The sequence below is a fragment of the Scyliorhinus torazame genome, chromosome 3, assembly GCF_047496885.1.
Source record: "Scyliorhinus torazame isolate Kashiwa2021f chromosome 3, sScyTor2.1, whole genome shotgun sequence".
Classification (NCBI taxonomy): domain Eukaryota; kingdom Metazoa; phylum Chordata; class Chondrichthyes; order Carcharhiniformes; family Scyliorhinidae; genus Scyliorhinus; species Scyliorhinus torazame.
Window position 1 is genome coordinate 8,975,394 of NC_092709.1, and position 26,565 is coordinate 9,001,958.

The following is a 26,565-nucleotide window of genomic DNA, read 5'->3' on the forward strand; positions in this document are numbered from 1 at the left end:
GGCTGGGTGACATGTACATTACAATCCTTGCCTTGCATCTTCTGTTGGCAGAGATATCTTGTATATTTAAATTAGATTTTATGTTTCCTCTAAAAGGGTCAGGGATGTGTATTTCCATTTTAAATTGTTTCCAGCACCAGGAGAACTTTTGTATGTGCTCAAACCGGCTCTTGGCTGCCCTCTGTGATAGGCAGTGGAACAGCACCTGTATGCTGCAGTTATACTGTTGGCCTGCAGTGGGATCCATCCTCTGAATAACCCCCCTCCCCCCCCACAATCCTCCCCAATATAATAATAATAATTATAATAATCGCTTATTGTCACAAGTAGACTTCAATGAAGTTACTATGGAAAGCCCCAGGTCGCCATATTCCGGCGCCTGTTCGGGGAGGCCGGTATGGGAATTGAACCCGCGCTGCTGGCCTTGTTCTGCATTACAAGCCAGCTGTTTAGCCCATTGTGCTAAACCAGCCCCAGGTACTGTACCATCGTCTAATGGGGAAGCAAGTTATTGATCAACAAAATGAAATGTTTGCACCAATTGGTTGAGGCCTTACTCGTTTTAATCTGCTTATTGGTTAGCTGTAATGTCCAACCATTCCTTCTGGCATAGTTATCTGCCCACTGAAAGTGGACGGAGGTAATGTTTCTGCCCCTGTTTATTAGTCTGTAAACAATATATATCAAAAACAAATGGACTGATTTTAAGAAACTTGACATTCAGAGTATGACCCAAGGAAGGACTTTGGAGATGATGAGGATCTAAATTCCGGAACCTTATGAAGGATGAGATGGGGAAAATAGACTTTGTGAGATGGGTAATATAAGACTTTTTAATGTTGCGGGTTTCATTTAGAATGTTTGTTTTTTGAATGTTGTGGATTATTTCAGCTGCTGTGGTGCAAAATGTCAGCAGAGTTTTCAGAGCGGGTTGTTGGATATGGATTGACTTGGCGTCTCCTCAGTGTGATGGAAGTTCTCACTCAAAATATTTATTTCTTCAACTTTGCAGTTACAGAGCATCAAACAGGCAGGAAGCTTCGAGAAAGGCTATTGTAATTGTAATAACATTTGAGTTAACACAGCATGACGCAGGCATGCGCTGTTCTTCGTTTGTTAATCCTGTGTCCTCAACTCCAGTTTTATTGTAAACTCATCACCAGTGGAGATGGCCAGTCAGTTCCTACGAACTAGTCTTCTTGTTTGAATTTTGACCATAACAACGTTCAGCTTTGGTGATTTAAGAAAAAATTATTATTGCCCTTTTTGTTTTCCAGGTTGTGCAATTTAACCGGTTGCCTTTGGTTGTGAGCTTCATAGCTAACAGCAGCGCCAACACAGGTACTTCATTACGGGCGGCACGGTAGCACAGTGGTTAGCACTGTTGCTTCACAGCGTCAGGGAGCCTGGTTTGATTCCCGGTTTGGGTCACTGTCTGCGGAGTCTGCACGTTCTCCCCGTGTCTGCGTGGGTTTCCTCCGGGCGCTCCGGTTTCCTCCCACAAGTCCCGAAAGACGTGCTGTTAGGTGAATTGGACATTCTGAATTCTCCCTGTGTACCCGTTCAGGCACCGGAGTGTGGCCACTAGGAGATTTTCACAGTAACTTCATTGCAGTGTTAATGTAAGCCTACTTGTGACACTATTAAACATTATTATTATTTGTAGGTTACACATGTTTTTTTAAATAAATTTAGAGCACCCAGTTATTTTTTGTTTTCCAATTTAGGGGCAATTTAGCTTGTAGGAGCCTGAGGAGATCCCGCCTGTTGATGATTCTGGTGGCGGGATGAAGGCAGGCCCTGGGTTGGTTGGTGGGTCCGTGTTGCCCGCTGCACTCAGTGTGGTGGAGGATTCGGGCCTGGAGGGTGACTGTCCGAAGGTTGTCAGCCGCCCAGTGTCGGGAGCGCAGGGTGCACATGAGGTGCTCTGTAACGGGGTGTGGGGCTCACTCGTGTCTGACACTGTGTCACCCCTCACCCCCTCTGGGGGTCTCCCGGAACCTGGCACATCATAATTGAAGGTTCTTTTATTTTTCTGCCTCCGTAGATAGTTCCGGCAGTGCCCTATTGGGCTCCACCAACACCCGATTCCCTCCCTCCCCACCACCCTCCTGTCCCCTCTCTCCCCACCACTCCCCTTCCTTTCCCTTCTGTTGGTACAGAGGCAAGGGTATCTGGTCTCTCCAGCGCAATGTTTAGTGCTTGAACCATTAGTTTTTTGTAGAAATGTGTTGTGAACTGTTTTAATAATCAGAGTATCCACCCCACCCCCTCCCCGTAAATTGATACTGAGGGGAAGGCACCCTGTTTCTCCAACACAAAATTAGTGTTTGTACCGTTTGGCCTTGTATATATTTTTACTGTTTTAATAAAATGATATGGCCAATCCACCTAACCAGCACATCTTTGGGTTGTGGGGGTGAAACCCACACAGACACGGGGAGAATGTGCAAACTCCACACGGACAGTGACCCAGGGCCGGGATTCGAACCCGGGTCCTCAGCGCCACAGTCCCAGTGCTAACCACTGCGCCACATGCCGCCCACATAGGTTATACATGTTAAAATACATACCACTGTAATGATGCTGAAGACAATTGGGATACAGTTTTCATATTGCCTTATCACATTGGTACATTAAGTCCATGCAAATATTGTTCCAGGACTCCAAACATGCAATCCCACTCTTCACAAGACATTTTTGTCATCTGCTAGGTTAACTGAATAAAAAAGCAGTTGCTTTTGTCAATAAAAGCAGTACATGCTATGCACATTTGGTTATAGTATTACAATAGAAAAGCTTTAATGGGACTCAGCCCCATGACCTTCTGTCTCAGATGAGAGTGCTACTAACCCAACCGAAGATGAAATTTGTTATTTTTTTTCCCCTTCACCCTCTCTGAGGGCAGCACGGTAGCATAGTGGTTAGCGCAGTTGCTTCACAGCTCCGGGGTCCCAGGTTCGATTCCTGGCTTGGGTCACTGTCTGTGTGGAGTCTGCACGTTCTCCCCGTGTCTGCGTGGGTTTCCTCCGGGTGCTCCGGTTTCCTCCCACAGTCCAAAGATGTGCAGGTTAGATGGATTGGCCATTCTAAATTGCTCTCAAGTGTCCAAAAAAAGATTAGGTGGGATTAAAAGGGATAGGGTGGAGCCATGGGGCTTAAGTAGGGTGCTCTTTCCAAGGTGCAGACTTGATGGGCTGAATGGCCTCCTGCACTGTAAATTCTATGATTTTATGAGATTAGGGTGGTTTTAGTCACTTACATTTGTGGTAAAATGTCTTTACAGTTGAGGCAATCGCATTTGGTTACAAACACAGGTGCTCCTATGAGCTGGAGCAGGGAAGGCTATTTTGGTATATACCAAATTGGCATAGTATATGATTGGAATTTTCCACCTGAAGCTCCATGTATGTAGTCTGTCGAGTTGTCAATATAATGAGCATGTATGAAGTTAAACAACATAATTTGAGGGAGACCTAACCTGAACAATGGTTAAAATAGGCATTGAAATTAGTCATTTTGGACTTAATCTCCTGCGGTCTGTTCCATGCATACTTTATTCATTACTATTTCTGAAGATAACATTTATCGAACACTAGGTTGATGACCCAATGATGTTAACGATGGTATAAAGCGCTTTTAGTGGGCCATGTTGGCAGAACAGTTCAGGAAATGCGAAGAAATATTTTAGGCATTGACATTTCCTGTAATAACTCATCTGCCTCGATGTGTTTGACTAAAGCAAGTGAAGACCCAAGCACAAACGTATGTAGGAAGTAGTTCTATGAAGATTGTATTTCTTCTCTCTTGAAATGTACATTTTTAAAAAATTGTTTTTGGTGTCACAAGTAGGCTTACATTAACACTGCAGTGAAGTTACTGTGAAAAGACCCTAGTTGCCACATTCCGGCACCTGTGCGGATACACTGGGGGAGAATTTAGAATGTCCAAGCACGTCTTTGGGACTTGTGGGAGGAAACCGGACACAGGAGAACGTGCAGACACCGCACAGACAGTGACCCAAGCCGGGAATTGAACCCGGGTCCCTGGTGCTGTAAAGCAACCATGCTAACCACTGTGCCACCCACGGTATATTGAGGTCTTTTTGGAGAATGTATTACATGAGCAGCGATATCTGTTTTTAATAAAAAGATGAACTAGTGGCTCCTAATGGGACTCTATAACTAGTTTTGTATCTTATTTTAATCCAAGTTCATTAGAACTTGTTTCTAACTTTGTGGTTAGGTTGCCCAAGCTTTGCAGCAATATAATGGGCGTCATTCTCCGCCGGCGGGAGTCTCCGTTTTGCTGGCGCCCGGGGGTATCCCGACGGCGTGGGGCTGCCCCACAATGGGAAACCCCATTGACCGGCCGGTGTTACGGAGACTCCCGCCGGCGGGTCGGGGCAGAAATGTGGCGGGGCGGGATGGAGAATTTCGCCCAATATTTCTATCAGTCCTGGAGTCAGGCACCAAATACATTTTAAATCCTTTCCTAGGTTTATTTACTATTTCTACAATTTATAATTCACAATACAATGTTCTTCTTGCCTGACCTGCAATACTGGCCCACCAAATGCAACATGAGTCTGGATGCCCAGCATTGGTTTGCTGCCTCCTTTTCTTACTCCTTCTGTTGTTGCTCCTTCCATTCCATGTCCAGAATTCATCAGCAATGCTGTTTCAAATTCCTGCTCTGCCACTGGATTCTCTTGCCTAACGCCAGTGACCTTGCTTGTAGCTGGTTTTCCTCCTCACCTGAAACAAAAAGTGACATGTGGAAAAGCTATTTCATGCAGCGAGTGATTAAGATCTGGACCGTCAGCAAGTGTGGTGGAGGCAGGTTCAACCTGAAAAGGAAGAATGCACAGGGTTCCAGGCAGAATGGGACTAAATGAATTGCTCATTCGGCGAGTTGGTGCAGACACGATGGGCCGAGTGGCCTCCTTCTACACTGCAACGATTCTGTGATGATGGCTCTGACTTGGTTTCACTGTCGCAGTGACAGCAGTCAGTTCCTCTGCAACTGACAGTAACTTCAGGAATCCACAATAATGCAGTAGAGACCGAAATCTACAAGTTGTTGATAGTGACACCCTGTTTTTCTACAGGATGGCCTACAGACAGCAAATCTTTCAAAATCACTGATCTGATGATCATTTCCCCTTTCCGCTAAAACATTGCTGTTAAGGACCCTGACAAAGTTGCACTTTAAGAAGTATAACTCAGTAACGGTGTACTAACTCGTAACTACCATAAAGGCCCTGGATAATCAAGTTTATATTTGTGTAATGTCAAATTTTTCCATTAAGATTTTAAAAAACATACAAGATTCCAAAGTTTGATCATTTTAGCTTCTGATGTGTACGTTGCGATCATTTATTTCACTTTATCCTTCAATCAGCTTTTGGTTCGGCAATTTTCGGGAACCTTGGATGACGAGTGATATTGTAGGCCTCGTCAAAAAGAAAAAGGAGGCATTTGTCAGGGCTAAAAGGCTGGGAACAGACGAAGCCTGTGTGGCATATAAGGAAAGTAGGAAGGAACTTAAGCAAGGAGTCAGGAGGGCTAGAAGGGGTCATGAAAAGTCATTGGCAAATAGGGTTAAGGAAAATCCCAAGGCTTTTTACACGTACATAAAAAGCAAGAGGGTAGCCAGGGAAAGGGTTGGCCCACTGAAGGATAGGCAAGGGAATCTATGTGTGGAGCCAGAGGAAATGGGCGAGGTACTAAATGAATACTTTGCATCAGTATTCACCAAAGAGAAGGAATTGGTAGATGTTGAGTCTGGAGAAGGGGGTGTAGATAGCCTGGGTCACATTGTGATCCAAAAAGACGAGGTGTTGGGTGTCTTAAAAAATATTAAGGTAGATAAGTCCCCAGGGCCTGATGGGATCTACCTCAGAATACTGAAGGAGGCTGGAGAGGAAATTGCTGAGGCCTTGACAGAAATCTTTGGATCCCCGCTGTCTTCAGGGGATGTCCCGGAGGACTGGAGAATAGCCAATGTTGTTCCTCTGTTTAAGAAGGGTAGCAAGGATAATCCCGGGAACTACAGGCCGGTGAGCCTTACTTCAGTGGTAGGGAAATTACTGGAGAGAATTCTTCGAGACAGGATCTACTCCCATTTGGAAGCAAATGGACGTATTAGTGAGAGGCAGCACGGTTTTGTGAAGGGGAGGTCGTGTCTCACTAACTTGATAGAGTTTTTCGAGGAGGTCACTAAGATGATTGATGCAGGTAGGGCAGTAGATGTTGTCTATATGTATTCAGTAAGGCCTTTGACAAGGTCCCTCATGGTAGACTAGTACAAAAGGTGAAGTCACACGGGATCAGGGGTGAACTGGCAAGGTGGATACAGAACTGGCTAGGCCATAGAAGGCAGAGGGTAGCAATGGAGGGATGCTTTTCTAATTGGAGGGCTGTGACCAGTGGTGTTCCACAGGGATCAGTGCTGGGACCTTTGCTCTTTGTAGTATATATAAATGATTTGGAGGAAAATGTAACTGGTCTGATTAGTAAGTTTGCAGACGACACAAAGGTTGGTGGAATTGCGGATAGCGATGAGGACTGTCTGAGGATACAGCAGGATTTAGATTGTCTGGAGACTTGGGCGGAGAGATGGCGGATGGAGTTTAATCCAGACAAATGTGAGGTAATGCATTTTGGAAGGGCTAATGCAGGTAGGGAATATACAGTGAATGGTAGAACACTCAAGAGTATTGAAAGTCAAAGAGATCTAGGAGTACAGGTCCACAGGTCATTGAAAGGGGCAACACAGGTGGAGAAGGTAGTCAAGAAGGCATACGGCATGCTTGCCTTCATTGGCCGGGGCATTGAGTATAAGAATTGGCAAGTCATGTTGCAGCTGTATAGAACCTTAGTTAGGCCACACTTGGAGTATAGTGTTCAATTCTGGTCGCCACACTACCAGAAGGATGTGGAGGCTTTAGAGAGGGTGCAGAAGAGATTTACCAGAATGTTGCCTGGTATGGAGGGCATTAGCTATGAGGAGCGATTGAATAAACTCGGTTTGTTCTCACTGGAACGAAGGAGGTTGAGGGGCGACCTGATAGTGGTATACAAAATTATGAGGGGCATAGACAGAGTGGATAGTCAGAGGCTTTTCCCCAGGGTAGAGGGGTCAATTACTAGGGGGCATAGGTTTAAGGTGAGAGGGGCAAGGTTTAGAGTAGATGTACGAGGCAAGTTTTTTACACAGAGGGTAGTGGGTGCCTGGAACTCACTACCGGAGGAGGTAGTGGAAGCAGGGACGATAGGGACATTTAAAGGGGCATCTTGACAAATATATGAATAGGATGGGAATAGAAGGATACGGACCCAGGAAGTGTAGAAGATTGTAGTTTAGTCGGGCAGTATGGTCGGCACGGGCTTGGAGGGCCGAAGGGCCTGTTCCTGTGCTGTACATTTCTTTGTTCTTTGTTGTTCTTTGTTTGCTGTCTTTAAGATTTCCTCAATGCATTTGCAAGCATCTTGTTCTGGACACCTGAACGTATCTGCATGTTATTTTAACTAGCTGATCCTCTGCAAACTGAAATGACCTTTGCTGCTACTTCAAACTAGTCCTTAACTCTGGGTTCCTCTCTCTGGAGTGCATTCTGAAGAGCCATGTTTGACTCAATGTTAACTCTGTTTCTCTCTCCACATGTGCTGCCAGACTTGCTGAGTTTTTCCAACTTTTTAAACTTATTACTGTAATCTCCCCCATCCGTGCAATCCTCCCAGGTCCCTGAGTTTTCACAATTCTGACCTTTTGAGCGTTCCCGATTTTGATCACTCCATCATCTGCACTTGTGCCTTCCACTTATAAGGTTCTAGAATTTCCTCCCTTAATCACTCCATATCTCTTAGATGCTCCTTAAAACCTTTTTAACCAATCTTTTGTCTGAATATATTGCATGGTCCATGTCAAATCCTCTTCATAACCATCCTGTGCATTGGGTCATTTTATTGTGTTAATAGCACAATATAAATACAAGTTGTTGTAATCTCTCACTGCAAAATATTGGTTACAGTAGCAGCCTGTCTCTTGCAATCTTGTGCAGTGCACAGAGCTGCAGTGTCTGGGCGGGGAGCTGCAGTGTCTGGGCGGGGAGCTGCAGTGTCTGGGCGGGGAACTGCAGTGTCTGGGCGGGGAGCTGCAGTGTCTGGGCGGGGAGCTGCAGGGTCTGGGCGGGGAGCTGCAGGGTCTGGGCGGGGAGCTGCAGGGTCTGGGCGGGGAGCTGCAGGGTCTGGGCGGGGAGCTGCAGGGTCTGGGCGGGGAGCTGCAGGGTCTGGGCGGGGAGCTGCAGGGCCTGGGCGGGGAGCTGCAGGGTCTGGGCGGGGAGCTGCAGGGTCTGGGCGGGGAGCTGCAGGGTCTGGGCGGGGAGCTGCAGGGTCTGGGCGGGGAGCTGCAGGGCCTGGGCGGGGAGCTGCAGGGTCTGGGCGGGGAGCTGCAGGGTCTGGGCGGGGAGCTGCAGGGTCTGGGCGGGGAGCTGCAGTGTCTGGGCGGGATTGCTGCAGGGCCTGGGCGGGATTGCTGCAGGGCCTGGGCGGGATTGCTGCAGGGCCTGGGCGGGATTGCTGCAGGGCCTGGGCGGGATTGCTGCAGGGCCTGGGCGGGATTGCTGCAGGGCCTGGGCGGGGCTGCTGCAGGGCCTGGGCGGGGCGGCTGCAGGGCCTGGGCGGGGCGGCTGCAGGGCCCGGGCGGGGCGGCTGCAGGGCCCGGGCGGGGCGGCTGCAGGGTCTGGGCGGGGAGCTGCAGGGTCTGGGCGGGGAGCTGCAGGGTCTGGGCGGGGAGCTGCAGGGCCTGGGCGGGGAGCTGCAGGGTCTGGGCGGGGAGCTGCAGGGTCTGGGCGGGGAGCTGCAGTGTCTGGGCGGGATTGCTGCAGGGCCTGGGTGGGATTGCTGCAGGGCCTGGGCGGGATTGCTGCAGGGCCTGGGCGGGATTGCTGCAGGGCCTGGGCGGGATTGCTGCAGGGCCTGGGCGGGATTGCTGCAGGGCCTGGGCGGGGCTGCTGCAGGGCCTGGGCGGGGCTGCTGCAGGGCCTGGGCGGGGCGGCTGCAGGGCCTGGGCGGGGCGGCTGCAGGGCCCGGGCGGGGCGGCTGCAGGGCCCGGGCGGGGCGGCTGCAGGGCCCGGGCGGGGCGGCTGCAGGGCCCGGGCGGGGCGGCTGCAGGGCCCGGGCGGGGCGGCTGCAGGGCCCGGGCGGGGCGGCTGCAGGGCCCGGGCGGGGCGGCTGCAGGGCCCGGGCGGGGCGGCTGCAGGGCCCGGGCGGGGCGGCTGCAGGGCCCGGGCGGGGCGGCTGCAGGGCCCGGGCGGGGCGGCTGCAGGGCCCGGGCGGGGCGGCTGCAGGGCCCGGGCGGGGCGGCTGCAGGGCCCGGGCGGGGCGGCTGCAGGGCCCGGGCGGGGCGGCTGCAGGGCCCGGGCGGGGCGGCTGCAGGGCCCGGGCGGGGCGGCTGCAGGGCCCGGGCGGGGCGCTGCAGTGTTCCCTTTGTAACTCGCGGTCGCTTACCTGCCCATACAAAGCCCAAGATCACCTTGTTGACCTGTTTAAAAAAGGACCGAGGAATAAAGATGGGGAGGCACTGAAACACCAACCAAAATCTCAGGAGAACCGTCATTTTCGCTGTCTGTACCCTCCCAGCCAGTGACAGTGAGTGCAATCCCACCTTCAAAAATCCTCCTTCATTTGGTCTACTAGTCAGACCAGATTTAGCTTGTGCAGCTGTTTCCATTCCCCCTACCACTCTAAGCGGCATCTCCCCCAATCGCCCTTCGTGCCCCCTTGCCTGGATCGCGAACATCTCACTTTTCCCCATGTTCAATTTGTAATCCGAAAACCGGCCAAAATTCCCATAATTTCTTCCATCCCTTCCAAAGGGTCCAACACATATAGGAGCAGGTCGTCCGCGTATAGTGAGACTCTTGTGTTCCACCACCCCACCGGATCAGCCCCTTGAGGCTCTCGACGCAATTGCCAGCGGTTCTATGGCCAGTGCGAACAACAGCGGGGAGAGACTACATCCATGCCTCGTCCCCCGGTGCAGCCTAAAATAGCCCGATGTCAGCCTGAACGTCTGAACACTTGCCATGGGCGCCTGATACAGCAGCCTGACCCAGTCAATGAAGCCTCGCCCAAATCCAAACCGCCCCAGTATCTCCCACAGATAATCCCATTCCACCCGGTCAAATGCCTTCTCTGTGTCCAATGCGACCATTACCTCTACGTCCCTACCCTCTGGGGGCATCATAATTATATTCAACAGCCTTCTTGCGTTGCCTGCCAGCTGCATCCCCTTATCAAAACTTCTGGTCCTTCCCAATCACATCCGGAACGCAGTCTTCAATCCTTGAGGACAAGATCTTAGCCAACAATTTGGCGTCTACATTTAGTAGGGAAATTGGTCTGTAGGACCCGCATTGCTCTGGGTCCTTATCCCGCTTCAGGATCAATGAGTAAATGTCCTCATCAGCAGTGGCCTCAGTATCCTAGAGAACTTTTTGTAAAACTCCATGGGGTATCCATCCGGTCCCAGGGCTTTACCCGACTGCATGGCCTTCAGCCCATCTGCTATCTCTTCCAGCCCTTCTACCACTTCTTATCAACCTTCAGGAACTTTAGCCTCCCTAAGAATTGCCTCATCCCCTCCGGCCCAGGTGGGGGTTCCGACTCATACAGCCTGCTGTAGAATTCCTCGAACGCCTTATTAACCCCAGCTGAATCTCCGACCAGGTTCTAATTACTGTCCTTTACTTTCCCAATCTCCCTGGCCACCTCCCACTTTCTAAGCTGCTGCGCAAGCATTCTACTGGCGGCTACTCCCCTGCCCTATCTCCGTAACTTTGCATGTTCTATCTTTTCAGATAGAAATCCATGTGAATCGGGGAAAATTCGGTGGTAGGCAAAATAATGGAAAGGGTACTGAAGGATAGGATTTCTGAGCATCTGGAAAGACACTGCTTGATTAGGGATAGTCAACATGGATTTGTGAGGGGTAGGTCTTGCCTCACGAGTCTTATTGAATTCTTTGAGGAGGTGACCAAGCATGTGGATGAAGGTCAAGCAGTGGATGTAGTGTACATGGATTTTAGTAAGGCATTTGATAAGGTTCCCCATGGTAGGCTTATGCAGAAAGTAAGGAGGCATGGGATAGTGGGAAATTTGGCCAGTTGGATAACGAACTGAGTGACCCAAAGACGGGCCGGATACAGCAGTCCAAACTTTACCTTCTTCTTAAAAAGGGTCGATTTTATCTGATTGAACCCTGTTCTTCTCCTGGCCACGTCCGCGCTCAGATCCTGATATTTACGCAGGATACTATTTGATGTGTTGGGTGTTCTGGATCACATACAGGTCACCAACACTTGAAATAGTGCAACACTATTTTATTGACTCATTAACTGTTTAAACATACTCATACTGTGGGTTAATACGATACTAGCTTTAACTAAACACCTCTACCTTGTCCTAACCAGTCGATGCACTCAGCACATGGTGAATGTCTGTGTTGCAGGCTGTGAGCTCTGTGCTCCTAGCTAGCTGCAACTCGAATGAGCGGGAACTCTAATGCCCCCTGTCTTTATAGTGCGTGTGCTCTAACTGGTGATTGGCTGCGGTGTTGTGTGTGTTAATTGGTCCCACTGTGTGTCCATCAGTGTGTGTCTGCACCATGATATACTGGTGTATATTATGACACTGTTCTCCCATTTGCAGCTCCGTGTCTGCCTGGCCCACCGTAGAATGTCCTCCTTGTCCGGGTACCTGTGGAACCTCACCACCATTGCTCTCGGGGGGGGGGAGGGGGGGGGGGGGGGGGGCGCGGGTCACCTACACGCGGCTTCCTCGCTAGCGCTCTGTGCGCCCTGTCCACCTCCAAGGGTCGGGCGAACATCCCCTCCCCCAGTAGCTTCTCGGACATACCCGCTATGTATGCCCCAGCGTCCGTTCCTACGGATCACGCCAGGAGACCCACGATTCTCAGGTTGTGCCAGCGGGACCTGTTCTCTAGATCCTCCACCTTCTCCTGGAGCCTTTTCTGTTGGTCTCTCAACATCCCCACCTCCAACTCCACTGCAGCTTGGTGCTCCTCCTCCTCCTCCTCCACCAAAACTGGGTTTCCTCCGGGTGCTCCGGTTTCCTCCCACAGTCCAAAGATGTGCGGGTTAGGTGAATTGGCCAATGATAAATTGCCCTTAATGTCCAAATTGCCCTTGGTGTTGGGTGGAGGTGTTGAGTTTGGGTAGGGTGCTCTTTCCAAGAGCCGGTGCAGACTCAAAGGGCCGAATGGCCTCCTTCTGCACTGTAAATTCAATGATAATCTATGATTAATCTAGGACAAAGGTTCGGCACAACATCGTGGGCCGAAGGGCCTGTTCTGTGCTGTATTTTCTATGTACTATGTACTTTCTGGATCGCCCGATCTTGAGCATCCAGTCTGAGTTCCAGCCGCACAATCGATTCCTTTATCGTGTCCAAGTATTCCTGTTTCTGCTTGGCGAAGGCCTCCTGTATGAACTGCACCAGCTGCTCCGTCGACCGCTGGGTCGTCGAGCCAGGTCTTCCGCCATGCTTTTTCCTGCTGCAGCCTCAGCCCATGCCTTCTCTGTTCGCCTATTTCTTCCTTTGCGAGCACTCCTGGTCTGCCTCTCCATGCACTAATGTAGGATTCCTCGTCACAGTTGCATCCAACATCAATTTTCCACTTCAGTTCTGGCAAAATATCGGAGGAAAAGGTCCAAAGTTCCGACCCGAGCAGGAGCCACCAAATGTCCAACCTACTCCTTCATAGACGCCACCGGAAGTCCCCTTAGCAGCATATATTAACTAGGATAGTGGCCTCCTCATAAAAATTCTTGCCTCTTTGTCAGTGGCTATGCATTTTACTGGTGTAACATTGTGCTGTTTTCTGTCTCGAAAGGGTTGATTGTCAGTTTGGAGAAAGAGCTCGCCCCTTTGTTTGAAGAATTGCGCCAGGCTGTGGAAGTATCATGAAGAGCGAAGCAAGAAAATACACCATCTCAAAGATTGTGAACTTACTAGCAAGTTGTTCGTGCAGCATACAGTTCCCAGGGATTTGGGTGATGCTCTTAAAAGACACTTCTTCAAGTTTAACACTTCCTGAACTGAGAATGGGATCATAGATGAATTTCCTCCCAAGTTCTGCTTGACAGTATTTACTGCACGCCACTTGCTGCTCTGCTCAACTTCTCACTGCCACCAAATGTGGTGTTTAAGACCCCAATGTGTTTGTTTATAAAATAAATTAGAATTCTGTCATAACCCATGGGCTGTTTATTGTCTTACTTTGAAAGCATAAGGACGAAGAAAGGAAATGGTTACTTACGGGGCCTAATGCGTGAAGGTCTTGTTACTACAGAGAAACAGCTGCTTAAAACTGTTGGTGTGTAAATTCAGTTATGTACATTTTGTTAGTGCTAAATTCAGTCATGTACATTTTGTTAGTGCTTGTGAAGACTGGTGATACTTAGTAAGTCCCGACATAATTTGGAATAAAACATGAGTTAATCAAAGCTGTCAAACGTTTTAACTTTATTTGTTGATAATTTACAGCAAAGTATACATATTACAGCATAACATTTGTTAAATTAACACTCTAGAAGCAGTTTCATTATTTTCTATACAGGCTGAATTATTTCAAATCTAGTCAGTTCATTTAATTGTTGCACCGTGGCAGCCATGCCCAGCACATAGCTGTCAAAGTTGTAGATTCAAGTCCCCCTTTGGAGACCTGAATCATACAAATCTAGAGCGCTGCATTGTCAGACGTGCCAGCTTTTGGTTGAGACATTAAACTGAAGATGCAGAATTTCCCATTACCAGTTTGCAGACAGGGGGTCTTCTTCTGTGCGCCGTCCAAAGGTTTTATCCTTCAGCATCACTGGCCATTATCAGATTGCAGGGTGCAAAAGTGTTTCTCTGCATTACTACACTTCATAAGCACGTCATCCCTTGCAAAATGTATTGGGATGTACTGAGCTCGGGGAGTACTGTTTGCAAAAACAAGTCTTTCTTTTACTGCTGAATGTTAAAACCCTGCAACCCCATTTCCCTGCAAGGAAAATATTCAGACCATCTCTAGCGAACGTGCTGCTGAGAATTAAGAATTATTGCACCAAAATGCTTCACTTAAAAATAGCAATTTAGAGAACTTGTAAACAGGTCAGGACTTTCTAGAAGTGTGGAAGCTGCTGCAGCAAACTGGTGGCATTGTAGATGGTGTTATTTCAGACGGTGAAATTAGCTGCAAATATATAATTCAGGCTTATTTGTAACATTTAAAAATTGGGCCAGGAATTGATAAGAAACCTCAGGTTGATATGGACTTCCTCTTGCCTTTTTTAATCAACCTGCTTGTATAACAAGTAAAAAACTAAGATTGGAATTATCTTAATAGCATTGCTGAAAGATTCAATTCCAACTTTGTTCTACAATGACCCGGTTAAATATGTAAAAACGCGGTTATTCCAAGAAACCTGGGAGGAAATTAGTTCTCGTCTAGTATCAGTAGATGTTGTGATTTTAAAATGTCCAGATGGCAAAATTATATTTAGTATCGAGCCATAACTTCAGAAAACCAGATTATTTTCCAGTTAACATATTATTCCTGTATCACTGCCTTTGGTTTGGTCAGATCTCTCCCCCTTCCTCAGGCAGAATTATGCTGGTTTTGTGACAATCCTCCGAGCAATTTCTTTTTTTTAAATTTAGGAGTACCCAATTATTTTTTTCCAATTAAGGGGCAATGTAGAGTGGCCAATCCACCTAACCTGCACATCTTTGGGTTGTGGGGCAGCCCGGTAGCACAAGTGATTGGCACTGTGGCTTCACAGCGCCAGGGTCCCAGGTTCGATTCCCTGCTGGGTCACTGTCTGTGGAATCTGTACATTCTCCCCGTGTGTGCGTGGGTTTCCTCCAGGTGCTCCGGTTTCCTCCCACAGTCCAAAGACGTGCAAGTTAGGTGCATTGGCCATGATAAATTGCCCTTGGTGACCAAAAAAGGTTAGGAGGGGTTATTGAGTTACGGGGATAGGGTGGAAGTGAGGGCATAAGTGGGTCGGTGCAGACTCGATGGGCCGAATGGCCTCCTTCTGCACTGTATGTTCTATGACTAACTTGGTGCAATTTCAATTTAACATTGTAACTTCAAAATGCAGGTAAAATCTGCTTCAGCAGTGCTAACCTAGTCTGAAGGAAAATAGTCGGTGATACTCTTGATCTACTTTCTTCACAACACTGGTTAGCTAGGTTAACTGAACTATTTCCAATATCAAGCATCAACAACACAAAAAAAAGAACCCTAGCCATCTTTGATATAGACGTGTGTTTCACAAAAACCATACTTGCCATAAGTTAAAATGACCACATCAAAACCTGTACCTGCTTTCATTCAATAAATGGCATTTTATTTTCAGCTGTCATCTCCACAGGAAACACTCACTGAAAACATCGTAAAATGGCGATTGATTTAACTGGTGAGCATGTCAAAGGAGGAAAAAACAGTTTCAATTACTAGGGGGCATAGGTTTAAGGTGAGAGGGGCAAGGTTTAGAATAGATGTACGAGGCATGTTTTTTACACAGAGGGTAGTGGGTGCCTGGAACTCGCTACCGGAGGAGGTGGTGGAAGCAGGGACGATAGTGACACTTAAGGGGCATCTTGACAAATACATGAATAGGATGGGAATAGAGGGATATGGACCCAGGAAGTGTAGAAGATTGTAGTTTAGTCGGGCAGCATGGTCTGCATGGGCTTGGAGGGCCAAAGGGCCTGTTCCTGTGCTGTACATTTCTTTGTTCTTTGTAGTTGCCGTTTAAAATGCTTTTAAAAAATCTAACATTCTCGCTTTGTTCTCTTAAAAAGAATTAGGTTTCAAATCACAAATATTTGCATCAGAAATACTATTGTAACAAACCAGCACACACGCATACGAGATGATGAGAAGCTTAACAACTGTAAGAACGTAGTCAATTTCTAGATTAAGATGTTCACTTCCTTTACTTCCTTTGTTTGTTGCAAGTGGTGGATCACAGTTGGGAGTAAAACCTGTGTGTGTTCCAGATAGCATTGGAACACATCTTTATCCTTTCCACCATTTTGACTTAATTGTACCCACTTAAATTTATTTACAATGTAGAAAACGCTTGCACCGGTGTCTGTGTCACCTTCCACCCCCTACTTCATCTCATTGTGGAAGCTTCAACACACAAAAGAGAAAGGAGTAGCTTATCTAATTTCCTCTTAAATGCATCTCTGCCAGGGTAGTGGGTTCCATCTTCTCTCACGTGAGTGGTGAGATGAAGTCCCTTCAGGACTTAAAGTTTAGGTTATCGCTCAGTCCTCCTTTTACGAGAAGAACATCAACTTGCTCAGTCTCTGCATCGTGGTAGCCTCGTATCATTCTCCAGCGAGTCTGTGTCCTTTTGCGTAATCAAGAACTGCACAGCACTCCTAAGTGTGGGTTCGAAGTTCAGCATAACTTCGGTTTTTGAAGAACCTCAACTTGCTCAGTCTCTGCATCGTTTCCTCTAGAAATGGTCCCCAGCGCTTTACATTTGTTGTGGCTTAGTTAGATTGGCGTGCTATGCTCTAATGTCAAAGAATTACAGAAGGAAAACCAAGCATAATTAATTTATTTTCCTTCCAAACTCCTCCGTTTGTTGATAAGTTATCAAAAGCTGGCCGTCTTGTATCACGGGAGATGAGCGTTCTTGCTGATTTGGTTTTAGGTTTTTGCAGCTTTCTTCATTTGAGTCTGAAATCAAGAACAAATTGAGCTGGACAAAAACAAAATACGGTCATCAACCTGAAACGACAACTCACGCTCTCTGCCGCCCAAGCTGAATATTTCCAAAGTTTTCCAAATTAGAGGCTGTGGCTGGATTGCAGTAACCTCTGCTTTGCCGTTGAGTGACCAATTTTGTACCCATTGATGCACAAAACAAACTCTCCTTCACAGAATGTATTCGTAGATAACCTGCCAGAACCACTCGCGTGTTCAGATTCTAACCAATGGTGCAGAACAGGGGTCTGATAAAAATAACCTAGAAAGTGGGCCTCGCGCAACCTGCCTAATGCAGAACCGATTAATTTTGAAATCTGCACTTGGGCACCTTGATCAGTCAATTCAGCTAGTTACTGAAGTTCACTGGTCATGAATGGACAAGGAGGCCTTCAGCTGCTTGGTGGTACAATGGTTAGCACTGCTGCCTCACAGTACCAGGGACCCGGGTTCAATTCCGGCCTTGATTGACTGCAGTTTGCACGTTCTCCCTGTGTCTGCGTAGGTTTCCTCCCACAGTCCAAAGATGGGCAGGTTAGGTGGATTGGCCACCATAAATTGTCTCTTTCGTGTCCAAATCTGGGGTTGCGGGGATGGAGTGCCCAGGTAGGGGTTGCTCTTTCGGAGAGTCGGTGCAGACTCGATTGGCTGAATGGTCTCCGTCTGCATTGTCAGGATTCTATGATTATGTTATTTATCCACCACCCCCTTCACCTGAGCCTCAATAGGTAACCAGACCATCAACAAGTTTCACATTACACAAGAAAACACAAAATGGTTTTTTCTCTATATTTACACAATTAAGTGCTATGTTATAGTTACCAGTTCTGGGTCCTCTGCTGTTTGTGATTTTCACTAATGATTTGGATGAGGAAGTTGAAAGGTGGGTCAGTAAATTTGCAGATGATACAACGATTGGTGGAGTTGTGGATAGTGAGGAGGGCTGTTGTCGGCTGCAAAGAGACATAGATAGGATGCAGAGCTGGGCTGAGAAGTGGCAGATGGAGTTTAACCCTGAAAAGTGTGAGGTTGTCCATTTTGGAAGGACAAATATGAATGCGGAATACAGGGTTAACGGGAGGGTTCTTGGCAATGTGGAGGAACAGAGAGATTGTGGGGTCTATGTTCAAAGATCTTTGAAAGTTGCCACTCAAGTGGGTAGAGCTGTTGAAGAAGGCCTATGGTGTGCTAGCGTTCATTAGCAGAGGGATTGAATTTAAGAGCCATGAGGTGATGATGCAGCTGTACAAAACCTTGGTAAGGCCATATTTGGAATACTGTGTGCAGTTCTGGTCGCCTCATTTTAGGAAGGATGTGGAAGCTTTGGAAAAGGTGCGAAGGAGATTTACCAGGATGTTGCCTGGAATGGAGAGTTGGTCTTACGAGGAAAGGTTGTGGGTGCTAGGCCTTTTCTCATTAGAACGGAGAAGGATGAGGGGCGACTTGATAGAGGTTTATAAGATGATCAGGGGAATAGATAACGAGTCGACAGTCAGAGACTTTTTCCCCGGGTGGAACAAACCATTACAAGGGGACATAAATTTAAGGTGAATGGTGGAAGATATAGGGGGGGATGTCAGAGGTAGGTTCTTTACCCAGAGAGTAGTGGGGGCATGGAATGCACTGCCTGAGGAAACATTAGGGACCTTCAAGTGGCTATTGGATAGGTACATGGATTATGGTAGAATGCTGGCGTGTAGATTAATTTGTTCTTAATCTAGGACAAAAGCTCGGCAAAACATCATGGGCCGAAGGGCCTGTTCTGTGCTGTATTTTTCTATGTTCTATGTTATTGGAGAGGGTCTATGGAGAACATGGGAGAGAGGCCATTACCATCTAGAAGGACAAGGGCAGTGAAATAGTCCAGATCCCTCATGCAGAAAATGGTAAAGGTTCTTCGCGCCCTCGGCGCAAAAAGTTGAAGTCATAACTTGTGGAAGCTTTATTACTCTTAATCATTTTATACATGCAACTTGCCAATCCAAGTCTTCAACACTGTCTATAATTCATCTAACGTCCACCAGTTCTTACAGACCAGTCACCATGATCCCCCACAATGACCAGTGAACTCATAATAATTACCTCGGAATGTGATCTGGAAACCAAGAACGATACAGCACAGGAGGAGGCCATTCATAAGGGCTCAGCCATCCTGCTGTTCGCCAGCTCTCTATCTCAAAGACTCTACACTGAAGTCTTGGCTGGGCCATGGTAGAAAACTCCTTTGCCCTTAATACAGCAGCATTAAGGTTCAGCTCGAACCAGCAGTGGGAATTCAGAACACCCTGCTGGCGGAACTGATAAATTGTTAAAATAAACACTTTTTGTAATCCATTCTTGACACGTAAGTGGCACTGGCAAAGGTCAACATTTATTGCCCCTGCCTAATTGCCATCAGCTGCCTCTGATTGCATGGCGCACTGGGGCCATCTCAAAGCTCAGCTCAGAGCCAGTCCCACTGGTGTGGGTTCAGGGTCATGTGGGCCAGACCAGATAAGGATGGCAGATTTCGTTCTCTAAAAGGACGTTCGTCAATCAGGGGGGGGTTTTAATGACAAACCGGCCGTTTCAGAATCATTATTATTAATAAGTAGCATTTTATGTCAGATTTGTTATATCAAAATCCTTCCAGCTGTGGAGATGGGATTTGAAAACATGGCTCAGTGGGGTCCTGTGTGTTACCGGCCCACGATATTACAGTACCCCTCACAGGGAGGTGTGCACAATGGAAGGAACTGTCCAACTATACACTGGACCACCAGAAAAACCTGCGGGAAGAAACTAACTAACCAGCTGATTCACAATGGACCAACAGAAAGGAGAACCAAAGTTACAGGGGCTGGAAGTGTTCTGACAAATGGTTGATAATTGATAATTTAAAAAAAATTTAAAGTGCCCAATTCTTTTTTTTACAATTAAGGGGCAATTTAGCCTGGCCAATCCACCGACCCTGCACATCTTTGGGTTGTGGGGGCAAAACCCACGCAGACACGGGGAGACCGTGCAAACTCCACACGGACAGTGACCCAGAGCCGGGATCGAACCCGGGTCCTCGGCGCCGTGAGGCAGCAGTGCTAACCCACTGCGCCACCGTGCCGCCCCCTCACAGGTTGATAATTAAAGTTTCTGAAGAATGTCGAGGTCTTGGAGGGGGTGCAGAGGAGATTTACTAGAACGGTTCCGGGGGGGGGGGGGGGGGGGGGGGGGGGTGAGGGACCTCAGTTAATGTGGAGAGAGTGGAGAAGTTGAGATTGCTCTCAGAGCAGCGTGGAGATTTCAGAATGATGTTTAAAAATCATGAAGGGGTTTTGATAAAGTAACTAAGAAATCTTTCAGTGTCAGTAACCAGAGGGCAGAGATTTAAAGTAATTGGCCAAAAAAAAAACCCAAACTGTGAGGTAACGGGAATTTGTACACAGATCTGGAATCTATGGCAGGATGCTGGAAGCAGATTTAGTAACTTGCAAACGAAAAGCGGATGAATACCTGAAGGGACAATAATTGCCACTCTGATTTTATTTGGATTTTGGAGCAGCTGCACCATTTTAGAATTGTTGTGATGTGACAGTAACTAGGACAACCTGCCCTTACCCTCTGGACTGCCCAGAGCGACAGTGAGAGGCAGCTACATGTTGACAATAGCTATTTGTCCCCTTCAAAGCGCAAAACACTCACTGTAATTATTTCTATTTTGAGCAGTAGATGCCATTCCCATTATGCACAAAACCTTCCCAACAATGTCACAATACCAGGGGCTCTCCATACTCAAAACCCACCAATCTTAAAAATGCACTCACCAGTTTCCATCGTATTAACTTGATCCATTCATCAGCTTCAACCCCCGTCTTTGTACACATGTAATACGTCCTTTCAGGAAATACCAAACTGAAAGAAAGGTTCAGCAACACATTATTGATACAAATTGAAGCATTAGATTTATGATGCTTTACACTGTGCATCAGGATGGAGAATTACAGTGTCCAGTGTTTGTTTTTTATTGTTCAATTCTCAACTCGGATAACATTCAAGTCAGCAGAAAGCAGTTTTGGTTAACAAGACAAAATTGGTCTGTTTTAAATAAATGTTTAGATCTGCACCATTACAGGAGCGAAATATATGCAGCTGACAGTAGCCCTCTTATGGCTCTTAAGGAGCAGGGAGGAGGCACTGAGTGCAGGGGGGAGCACTGAGTGCACAGGGGGAGCACTGAGTGCAGGGGACAGGCACTTAGTGCAGGGGGGGAGCATTGAGTGCACAGGGGGAGCACTGAGTGCAGGGGACAGGCACTTAGTGCAGGGGCAGGCACTGAGTGCAGGGGGCAGGCACTGAGCGCAGGGGGGGAGCACTGAGTGCAGGGGGCAGGCACTGAGTGCAGGGGGCAGGCACTGAGTGCAGGGGGCAGGCACTGAGTGCAGGGGACAGGTACTGCGTGCAGGGGGCAGGCACTGAGTGCAGGGGGGCACTGAGTGCAGGGGGAAGCACTGAGTGCAGGAGGGAGCACTTAGTGCAGGGGCAGGCACTGAGTGCAGGGGAGCACTGAGTGTAGGGGGGCAGCACTGAGTGCAGGGGCAGGCACTGAGTGCAGGGGGGCACTGAATGATGGGGAAGCACTGAGTGCAGGAGGGAGCACTTAGTGCAGGGGGCAGGCACTGAGTGCAGTGGAGCACTGAGTGCAGGGGGTCACTGAATGCAGGGGGCAGGCACTGAGTGCATGGGGCAGGCACTGAGTGCAGGGGGCAAGCACTGAGTGCAGGGGGAGCACAGTGCAGCGGGGGGCATTGAGTGCTGGGGCGAGCACTGAGTGCAGGGGGGGCACTGAGTGCAGGGGGCAGGCACTGAGTGCAGGGCGGGCAGGCACTGAGTGCAGGGGGACAGCACTGAGTGCAGGGGGCAGACACTGAGTGCATGGGGGTACTGAGTGCAGGGGGGAAGCACTGAGTGCAGGAGGGAGCACTTAGTGAAGGAGGCACACACTGAGTGCAGGGGGGTACAGAGTGCAGGGGGGAGGCACTGAGTGCAGGGGGCAGGCACTGAGTGCGGGGGCAGGCACTGAGTGCGGGGGCAGGCACTGAATGCAGGGGGCAGGCACTGAGTGCAGGGGGAAGGCACTGAGTGCAGGGGGAAGGCACTGAGTGCAGGGGAGCACTGAGTGCAGGGGGAGCACTGAGTGCAGGGGGAGCACTGACTGCGGGGGCAGGCACTGAGTGCAGGCGGGAGCACTGAGTGCAGGTGGAGCACTGAGTGCTGGGGGCAGGCACTGAGAGCAGGGGACAGACACTGAGTGCAGGGCGGGCAGGTAATGAGTGCAGGGGGAGCACTGAGTACAGGGGGCAGACACTGAGTGCGGGGGGGCAGGCACTGAGTGCAGGGGGCAGGCACTGAATGCAGGGCGGGCAGGTACTGAGTGCAGGGGGAGCACTGAGTGCAGGAGGGAGCACTTAGTGCAGGGGCAGGCACTGATTGCAGGGGGGCACCGAGTGCTGGGGGCAGGCACTGAGTGCAGGGGGCAGGCACTGAGTGAGGGGGGAGGTACAGAGTGAGGGGGGAGGGGGAGTACGGAGTGAGGGGGGTAAGCATGGAACAGATTTGACTTCATATCCGGTCAATGAACAGAAAGTGAAAGGAAAAAGAAACAGGGAGGAAGAGGGAGAGAGAGAGAGAGAGTGTAATTTGATATTCCTTACCAGAAACAATTAATCTTTTCTTGAGAATAGTCAAATTGCACCCCAGTGCATTCTGTTAGATCCAGGGTCTTAATTGGTTCTATAGACTGCAGAGTAAATGAAACAGAAATACATTTTACACAGATGTTACTTTACAAATTAGGAGATATTTCATCCCTGATGTTGGTTTTGGATAATACATGGGTGTAATTTCGGGCACCATGTCTGACTCGGACTTGGTGTGCGTTGTAAGGTTGCAATGTTAGGAGCAGCAATATTCTAAGTTGCAGCACAAGATCATAAAACACTCCACACAGTAATTTTCGAATTGAGGTGGTGGTGAGCTGCCTTTGTGAACCGCGGCAGTCCATGTGGTGTAGGTACACCCACTGTGCTGTTAGGGAGGGAGTTCCAGGATGTTGCCCCAGCGACAGTGAAGGAACGGCCGATATATTTCCAAGTCGGGGTGGTGAGTGACTTGGAGGGGAACCTCCAGGTGGTGGGGTTCCCAGGTATCTGCTGCTCTTGTCCTTCCAGATGGGAGTGGTCGTGGGTTTGATTTATTGGCTTATTGTCACATGTACCGAAGGACAGTGAAAAGTATATTTCTGCGGCCGAGGGAACGTACACAGTACGTACATAGTAGACACAAGAATAATCAACAGAGAACATTGACAAATGGTACATCGACAAACAGCGATTGGTGACAGTGCGGAACAAGGGGCCAAACAAAGCAAATTCATGAGCAAGAGCAGCATAGTCGAAGGAGCCTTGGTGAGTTCCTGCAGTGCATCTTGTAGATGGTACACACGGCTGCCACTGTGCACCAGTATTTGGGATGCAAATCAAGCCGGCTGGTTTCTCCGGATGTCGTTGAGCTGGAGCGTTGCTGGATCTGTATTCACCCAGGCAGGTGGAGAGTATCCCATCACACTCCTGACTTGTACCTTGTAGATGGTGGACAGGCTGTGAGATACTCTTCACAGAAGTCCCAGCCTCTGATCTTTTGCGACATAACAACCTGTTTTTATTAGTGATAAAGGTTGATGATACCAGGGCACGAGAGCAAACCCTTCTCTTTATAATTGTGTCCTGGGATCTTTTTTGTCCACCTGAGAGGTCAGCCTCGCTTTAAAATATCATCAGAAAGATGGCACCTCTGTCAGTGCGCACTCCCTCAGTACTGACCCTCTGTCAGTGCGCACTCCCTCAGTACTGACCCTCTGACAGTGCAGCACTCCCTCAGTACTGACTCCCTGACAGTGCGGCATTCCCTCAGTACTGACCCTCTGACAGTGCGGCACTCCCTCAGTACTGACTCCCTGACAGTACAGCACTCCCTCAGTACTGACCCTCTGACAGTGCGCACTCCCTCAGTACTGATCCTCTGACAGTGCGCACTCCCTCAGTGCTGAACCTCTGACAGTGCGGCACTCTCTCAGTACTGACCCTCTGTCAGTGCGCACTCCCTCAGTGCTGAACCTCTGACAGTGCAGCACTTCCTCAGTACTGACCTCTGACAGTGCGGCACTCCCTCAGTACTGATCCTCTGACAGTGCAGCACTCCCTCAGTACTGACCTCTGACAGTGCGGCACTCCCTCAGTACTGACCCTCTGACAGTGCGGCACTCCCTCAGTACTGACCCTCTGACAGTGCGGCACTCCCTCAGTACTGATCCTCTGACAGTGCAGCACTCCCTCAGTACTGACCTCTGACAGTGCGGCACTCCCTCAGTACTGACCATCTGACAGTGCAGCACTCCCTCAGTACTGACCCTCTGACAGTGCAGCACTCCCTCAGTACTGACCCTCTGACAGTGCAGCACTCCCTCAGTACTGACCCTCTGACAGTGCAGCACTCCCTCAGTACTGACTCCCTGACAGTGCGGCATTCCCTCAGTACTGACCCTCTGACAGTGCAGCACTCCCTCAGTACTGACCTCTGACAGTGCGGCACTCCCTCAGTACTGATCCTCTGACAGTGCAGCTCTCCCTCAGTACTGACTTCTAACAGTGCGGCACTCCCTCAGTACTGACCCCCTGACAGTGCGGCACTCCCTCAGTACTGATCCTCTGACAGTGCAGCACTCCCTCAGTACTGACCTCTGACAGTGCGGCACTCCCTCAGTACTGATCCTCTGACAGTGCAGCACTCCCTCAGTACTGACCTCTGACAGTGCGGCACTCCCTCAGTACTGACCCTCTGACAGTGCGGCACTCCCTCAGTACTGACCCTCTGACAGTGCGGCACTCCCTCAGTACTGATCCTCTGACAGTGCAGCACTCCCTCAGTACTGACCTCTGACAGTGCGGCACTCCCTCAGTACTGACCCTCTGACAGTGCAGCACTCCCTCAGTACTGACCCTCTGACAGTGCAGCACTCCCTCAGTACTGACCCTCTGACAGTGCAGCACTCCCTCAGTACTGACCCTCTGACAGTGCAGCACTCCCTCAGTACTGACTCCCTGACAGTGCGGCATTTCCTCAGCACTGACCCTCTGACAGTGCAGCACTCCCTCAGTTCTGACCTCTGACAGTGCGGCTCTCCCTCAGTACTGATCCTCTGACAGTGCAGCGCTCCCTCAGTACTGATCCTCTGACAGTGCAGCTCTCACTCAGTACTGACCCTCTGACAGTGCGGCACTCCCACAGTGCGGCACTCCCTCAGTACTGACCCTCTGACAGTGCAGCGCTCCCTCAGTACTGATCCTCTGACAGCGCAGCTCTCCCTCAGTACAGACCCTCTGACATTGCGGCACTCACTCAGTACTGCCCCTCTGACAGTGCAGCGCTTCCTCAGTACTGATCCTCTGACAGCGCAGCTCTCCCTCAGTACTGACCTCTGACAGTGCGGCACTCCCTCAGTACTGACCATCTGACAGTGCAGCACTCCCTCAGTACTGACCCTCTGACAGTGCAGCGCTCCCTCATTACTGCCCCTCTGACAGTGCAGCCCTCCCTCAGTACTGACCCTCTGACAGTGCAGCACTCCCTCAGTACTGACCCTCTGACAGTGCAGCCCTCCCTCAGTACTGACCCTCTGACAGTGCGGCACTCCCTCAGTACTGACCGTCTGACAGTGCAGCGCTCCCTCAGTACTGATCCTCTGACAGTGCAGCACTCCCTCAGTACTGACCCTCTGACAGTGCAGCACTCCCTCAGTACTGACCCTCTGACAGTGCATCCCTCCCTCAGTACTGACCCTCTGACAGTGCGGCACTCCCTCAGTACTGACCGTCTGACAGTGCAGCGCTCCCTCAGTACTGACCTTCTCACAGTGCAGCACTCCCTCAGTACTGATCCTCTGACAGTGCAGCTCTCCCTCAGTACTGACCCTCTGACAGTGCGGCACTCCCACAGTGCGGCACTCCCTCAGTACTGACCCTCTGACAGTGCAGCACTCCCTCAGTACTGACCATCTGACAGTGCGGCACTCCCTCAGTACTGACCCTCTGACAGTGCAGCACTCCCTCAGTACTGACCCTCTGACAGTGCAGCACTCCCTCAGTACAGACCCTCTGACAGTGCAGCACTCCCTCAGTACTGACCCTCTGACAGTGCAGCGCTCCCTCATTACTGCCCCTCTGACAGTGCAGCCCTCCCTCAGTACTGACCCTCTGACAGTGCAGCTCTCCCTCAGTAATGACCCTCTGACAGTGCAGCACTCCCTCAGTACTGACCCTCTGACAGTGCAGCACTCCCTCAGTACTGACCCTCTGACAGTGCGGCACTCTCTCAGTAGTGACTTTCTGACAGTGCAGCATTCCCTCACTACTGACCCTCTGACAGTGAGGCACTCCCTCATTACTGCCCCTCTGACAGTGCAGCCCTCCCTCAGTACTGACCCTCTGACAGTGCAGCTCTCCCTCAGTACTGACCCTCTGACTGTGCGGCACTCCCTCAGTACTGACCCTGTGACAGTGCAGCACTCTCTCAGTACTGACCCTCTGACAGTGCAGCGCTCCCTCATTACTGACCCTCTGACTGTGCGGCACTCCCTCAGTACTGACCCTGTGACAGTGCAGCACTCTCTCAGTACTGACCCTCTGACAGTGCAGCACTCCCTCAGTACTGACCCTCTGACTGTGCGGCACTCCCTCA

The 26,565-nt window shown here is 49.6% G+C and overlaps 2 protein-coding genes across 5 annotated transcripts in view; one reads left to right on the forward strand and one right to left on the reverse strand.

Moving 5' to 3' along the window:
• The window catches only part of lamtor3 (late endosomal/lysosomal adaptor, MAPK and MTOR activator 3), a 31,827-nt gene extending 18,296 nt beyond the window's left edge, over positions 1-13,531 (forward strand). For all 3 annotated transcript variants that reach the window (XM_072495276.1, XM_072495275.1, XM_072495273.1), the window contains exons 6-7: positions 1,278-1,341; positions 12,919-13,531. In XM_072495276.1, coding sequence (XP_072351377.1) covers positions 1,278-1,341; positions 12,919-12,992 — 138 coding nt within the window. In that variant the 3' untranslated portion in view covers positions 12,993-13,531. The remainder of the gene's footprint in view (positions 1-1,277; positions 1,342-12,918) is intronic.
• dapp1 (dual adaptor of phosphotyrosine and 3-phosphoinositides) overlaps positions 4,488-26,565 on the reverse strand; it is a 108,437-nt gene continuing 86,359 nt past the window's right edge. Inside the window, exons 7-9 of one of the 2 annotated variants that reach the window (XM_072495271.1) lie at positions 22,485-22,570; positions 20,598-20,685; positions 4,488-4,757 (exon numbers count right to left, since the gene is read on the reverse strand). In XM_072495271.1, coding sequence (XP_072351372.1) covers positions 4,716-4,757; positions 20,598-20,685; positions 22,485-22,570 — 216 coding nt within the window. In that variant the 3' untranslated portion in view covers positions 4,488-4,715. Of the gene's footprint in view, positions 4,758-13,522; positions 16,774-20,597; positions 20,686-22,484; positions 22,571-26,565 lie in introns of those variants that run through there. The other variant, XM_072495272.1, reaches the window with a different exon arrangement.